Source organism: Capsicum annuum, chromosome 3 (genome assembly GCF_002878395.1).
Source record: "Capsicum annuum cultivar UCD-10X-F1 chromosome 3, UCD10Xv1.1, whole genome shotgun sequence".
Taxonomy (NCBI): Eukaryota; Viridiplantae; Streptophyta; class Magnoliopsida; order Solanales; family Solanaceae; genus Capsicum; species Capsicum annuum.
The window spans coordinates 217,425,543-217,431,469 of NC_061113.1; the positions used below are offsets into that span (position 1 = coordinate 217,425,543).

General features: G+C 32.9%; 1 protein-coding gene across 1 annotated transcript; it reads left to right on the forward strand.

Moving 5' to 3' along the window:
• The first annotated feature begins 1,698 nt into the window (after window positions 1-1,698).
• LOC107866161 (acetyl-CoA-benzylalcohol acetyltransferase) lies at window positions 1,699-3,344 on the forward strand. The gene has a single exon (XM_016712334.2). It carries the CDS (start codon window positions 1,835-1,837, stop codon window positions 3,191-3,193), a length of 1,359 nt encoding a protein of 452 aa, XP_016567820.2. The 5' UTR covers window positions 1,699-1,834; the 3' UTR covers window positions 3,194-3,344.
• The last annotated feature ends 2,583 nt before the right edge of the window (window positions 3,345-5,927 follow it).

The window sequence follows — 5,927 nt, forward strand, 5'->3', positions numbered from 1 at the left end:
ACATGTGTATATGTTTTATAAATTAATATATATATATATATATCATTATATTGTAGTATATATATATATATATATATATATATATATATATATATATATATATATATTGTAATATATGTTTTATTTAAAGTAGTACATATATATTGAATGGTACGTATATATGTGTATATATTCTCTATAGACTATAAAGTAGTATATTTTTAACGTATACATGTGTATATATTTTATAAATTAATATATATATCATTATATTGTAGTATATATCTTGCACCATATGTTTTATTTAGAGTATTATATATATTTAACTAACGTATAGTCGTATACACGATTGCATGTGTAATTGTGTATATGTTTTTTAAATTCTAATATAGTATATACTATATATATAGTGTATATATATTGTTTAACATATTTAAAATGTATATAGGTGGGTATATATAGTGTATATTGGAGAAAAATATTTAATTTTTTTTTTTTGGTTTTGACCGATTTTAGACTGGGTTTAGGTGAGTTGGACCGAGTTAGATTAAGTGGGCCGGTCCTGGGTTGTTTTTAAAAAATTTACAGTTGGGCCCGGAATCGAACCAGCCCGTTTAACCAGGCTCGGATCCAACCCGCAAACCTGTTAAACTTGATGGGCCAATTTCGGGCTGACCCAGCCCGGCCCACTTAACAACCCTAGTTCGAACCCACAGTCTTGGACAAGGCAAACTTTGCCACCTTCCACCTGACCACCAAGCCATCAGTCATTCTTGATATGTGGGTTCACTATGTTTAATTTATATAAATATATACTAAACTTTTCAATTCAAATTCAGATTTTGCGTAAAAGCTACTAAGTTCGGTCGAACCTTCATCATATACTTTAGCTTCGCCCCTGATTAAGCAAGTTCACTGTCTTAGAATGTCCTGAACGTCTGCCGGACAAAAGTTAGAACGTCTGCCTTATGAAAAATATATCTAAGTCCTAACTTTTGCATATAGGGTAGAATTTTTGGTCAGTTATACAAGTTTATTGTCTTGAAATATCATCAGCGTCTGCCTTATGGGCAAAAGTTAGAACGCCTGCCTTATGGATAAAAAATTATTAAGTAGGGCCAGAAAATCAAGGTGACTCCTTATGACCATTTTTATTACTCTTTTTAAGAGATAAAATATGAAGATCAACCCATTTTAGGGATATTTATGAACTTAACACAAGATCTTGTTAAATGAGCTAAATAGCTTATACAAGATTAATTATCATTTTCTTACATAGTGTTCTAAGCCCACATGCCATTGTAGAATATTTATTTGTTCCACAGGCTACCTGAATAGAAGCGACCGACCCAAACGCATGTCACATTACAAAAGTGACAGACCCATAACCACTTGCTACTTGTTTATTGTCAGCGTATCAATAATTAATTAAGCAATTCAAATTTGTGATATTGTTACCGTTGTTAATGAAATTATTGGTATCATAACATGATGACCTGCCTGCATTGATCCAACTGCAGTAGGTAAACAAACAATATAATATAATGTCCTATCTGTTCAAGACTATTGGTTGCAAATAAAGCACCTTTGTGAAATTTATTTATGTCAATAAACTAATGCGCCTACCTGTGCATGTTTTTCATGGGAAATAAACTAATGCCAGCTATAGCCAGCCAACGAAACTTGCCAGATCCTATCTATCAATCTATAAATGTAATATCTAAGGAAATATGTTATAATTACCAGCTTGAAGTCAATAAAAAGATAAAGGAACTTTGAGAAACTTGTTTGCTCCTTTTCATTTCTAGAAAATTATATTCTCCCTTTTCTGTTTTTCTGTTGTTTGTTTGTCCTAATGGCCAAGTTGGAGATTCAAATCCAGACAAGTGAAATGTTAAAGCCCTCCACTCCGACTCTGAATCATCTTCGTAGCCTTAACCTTTCAATGTTCGATCAGCCAGATGCTAGTAACTATGCACCAATTCTGTTTCACTATTTGCCGAGTAATGAACAGAACAATACAGCAGAAAGATGTGATAAGCTGAAGAAATCATTGGCTGACACCTTAGTCAATTTTTACCCTCTAGCAGGAAGATTTAGTAGAAACGACCTCACAATTCACTGTAATGACGAAGGTGCTGAGTATGTTGAAACCCGAGTCAATGCGAATCTTGCTCAATTCCTCCATCAATTAGGACCCAAGATTGAGCTTCTGGATCATCTTATTCCATGGTGTAATTCTTTCCCTCCAGAAAGTACACATCTGCCTCCACTACTTGCTGTCCAAGTGAATATATTCAATTGTGGTGGCCTAGTCATCGGTATACAGATTTCACATATCATAACAGATGGTTTTACTCTAGGAACATTTATGACAGAATGGGCACGCGTTAGCCGAACAGGGACAGCTACAAAAGATTGTAGTTATGGTCATTTGCCGTCCCTCTTTCACTCAAGAGTAGTGCCACTCGCACATCATGATTTTTCTTCACTGCCTTCTTCCGACATAGTCGGCCCTAAGATTGTCACGAGGAGGTTTGTGTTTGATGCTCAGGCAATAGCAAATCTCAAACACAGAATCAATTCAAGTGCTCCATTCACGAAACCTAATCGAGTGATGATCGTTCTGTCATTAATATGGAATGTTCTTGTGGGAATTTCCTCAGCCAAACGTGGACATTCAAGGGACTCTTGCTTAATAATTCCTATTAATGTGAGGGCAAAATCAAAGTTACCGTCTTTACAACATGCTCTTGGAAATTGTACCCTAATTAGTATTCCTACTCTTGAGGCAAATAATAGACAGGAGTTACATGACTTTGCTAATTTAGTAGGAAGCACATTAAGGGAGACATTGATAAGTATTGGTAAGGCGAACATCGATGATATTGCCTCTATGGTTGCTGATCAAAGCAGAGAACTTGTAAACGCATTTGGTCAAAAAGATGAGAAGGACATTTATCTCAGCAGTAGTTGGTGCAAATTCCCGTGGTATGAAGTAGACTTTGGTTGGGGAAAGCCATTCTGGGTGAGCAGTGCTTGTAGACTTCTTGAAGTAATTATTCTGGTGGACACAAAGGAAGGTGATGGAATAGAAGCATGGGTTAGTTTGAAGGAGGATGACATAATTGAATTCGAGAGAAACATACAAATGGTTTTGCCGCGTATAAATCATATTTCATCACAAAAGATCACACCCATCAGTCGTCTCTAAACATGGGTTGCTTAAATTATACAAAGACGATTTTGTCCTCTTTACGCTTTGAAAAATAGCATTTGATTCGTGATTTAATTTGGATAAAATAGACTGTTGCATTATGTATCTTCTTGAGGGTGCTGCTTCTATTGAAATTGTTGGGTCGAAATCGAGAGAGCATCATGGGGAATTTATTAATTGCAAACTATCATAGTGATAATTCAGACGACAAAAAAAAAATATACGAAAAAACATATTATTGATATAATTTGGTCAAATGACCAACATATTGAAAACTAATATCAAAAAACATTAAAAACTATTGGGAGAAAATCTCCCACTCTTTAAACAACTATATTGTGGATGCTACTATGTTATTGTATGAGAAGAGGGATCTTCTATTTATAGATGCCCAAAACCTTTCGTATAAAAAGAGGTTAGCCAAATATGGAAAAAAATTATATTTTTTTTTTCAGGAAAAGTAAAAGTAATTATAATAACTTTTATTTTCCTTCTAAGAAAAAGTAAAACTTAAATATAGTAAGAAAATCACGGCAAAAACCCTAACAAATCTTCCTTTTTTGGCTTGATTTTCTTCACTTGATCCATCTTCTCTTCATATCACGTGCATGAACTTCGTTCTTGATATAATCTTCATAACTGAATAAGGTTTAAAATATCATGGTTAAAAATTGGTTTAAAAGTAATATTTTATTTTTATTTTTAAAGATGCAGCAGTAGGAATATTGAAAATATGATTGAAACTTGTTCTCCACATGTAATTCGACAAAAATCTTCATTATCATCCAATTGGTTGCAGCTTGATTTTGAAACCGCTTTAAACCTGTTTAATTTCGTCTCACCACACCATTGGACCATTGAACCGTAAGCTCTGATATCACTTGTTGGGTTCGAAATCGAGAGGGAGTCATGCGGAAGCTATTAGTTGCAAACTATCGTAGTGATAATTCAGACGACAAAGAAAAACATACTAAAAAACAAATTATTGATGTAATTTGGTCAAGTGACCTACATATTGAAAACTAATATAAAAAAAATATTAAAAATTATTGGGAGAAAATCTCTCCCTAAACGAGTCTCTTTAAACGACTACATTGTGGATGCTACTATATTATTGTATGAGAAGACAGATCTTCTATTTATACATGTCCAAAACCTTTCCTCCAAGAAAGAGGTTAGCCAAATATGAAAAAGAATTATATTTTTTCTTTCAAAAAAAGTAAAAGTAATTATGGTAACTTTTATTTTACTTTTAGAAAAAAATAAAATTTAAATAAAGTAAGAAAATCAGGACAAAAATTCTAACCGAAATGTTATTTGTATTAAACAGTATGCTTCTAGATGTTAGGATATGATCAGATGAACTTTAAATAATAATATTGAGAGAGGGCCAGGTGTAAACTTGAATCTATTTTCTTCCTTTTTTGTATTTGTTGTCTGATTAATATGAATGGCATGTTCCATGAGGTTAGCTGTTTTAATTTGTTTATATCTCTATGAAAGCCTCTACTGCTCCCACTAATACTAATTCATGGCATAATGAGCAAAGGCAGTCGCATTTCATGTGCAGATTGTGGGAAAACTACTTAACCAGAAACACCAAGTCTCGTCAAATCTGAGAAAGCGCTACTCCAGAGACTACAACAAACATCAGAAATAGAAAAAAAAAAAAAAAAAAAAAAAAAACCCGAAACTGCACCAGGAAAATCACACCTAACTTTAGAAATAGACCAAAAAATAGCATAAACTGCAAAAATTGCACTTTCAAAATGTGAGTTCACGTTAATCCTTTTTTCTCACAGTTAATAGTCAACATAATACTTTGCCAATTATTGCTATCAGAAGGCTTTATCTTAAGATCATTAACGATTTTCTAGTGAATCACCCACGATATCATTAGTGTATATAACGTAAATCATTCATTTCTCTAGCTTTCAAGAAATAGCTTTCCTGCTTCGGAGATTATAAATATAAATTTTTGTGTAAAATCATGCTTGCCACACTATACTTTGTGTGTATAGATTCCCATGATTTATCCCTCATATACCAAATTATGCTATTTTAGTTATGTAGTAGCTACAATAATATTATTTTTTCTTGGGATCAATCGCGTTACAAAAGTGACAATTGCCACTTGCTACTTATTTATTTTCAGCATCTCAATAATCTGCGATAAATCCAATCACGTAATTAATTATTGTCAGCAAATCAAACAATTAATCACCTAGCCAGTACTATATATTACTCCCTCCGTCTCATTTTACTCGTCTCAAATTGGAATGACATTACTATTAAGAAAAATAATAAATAATATGGCTAGTTTACCATATTATCCCTATTAAATGATGTTTACATTTTAATTTAAAGAAAAAGTAATTAATGCAAAGGGTAAAATATAAAAAAAAAATTGTCTTGTCTTAATAAGTAAAAAAGTACAATTAAAATGAGACACCAATTTAGAAAATTTGAGACGGGTAAAATGTGACGGAGGGAGTATCATAGTTGTTAATGAAATTACTGGTATCATAACATGACCATCGATCCAATTGCAGTAGGTAAACACGGGTAATGATGATCTGTACAAGTGTATAAACCTGGTTCCAAGGAGGGGCAATAAATTCAGTATATATGAAATTAATTCCAAGCACGTTTCATGAGAATCCAGGGAAATAAACTAATACTACCAGCTAATGTTCATCATAATCAAGGGCAATAAACTAAAAGCGCCTGT

What these genes read in the sequence shown, in the direction of transcription:
- LOC107866161 (XM_016712334.2), top strand. Translation starts at nt 1,835, where the DNA reads ATGGCCAAGTTGGAGATTCAAATCCAGACAAGTGAAATGTTAAAGCCC.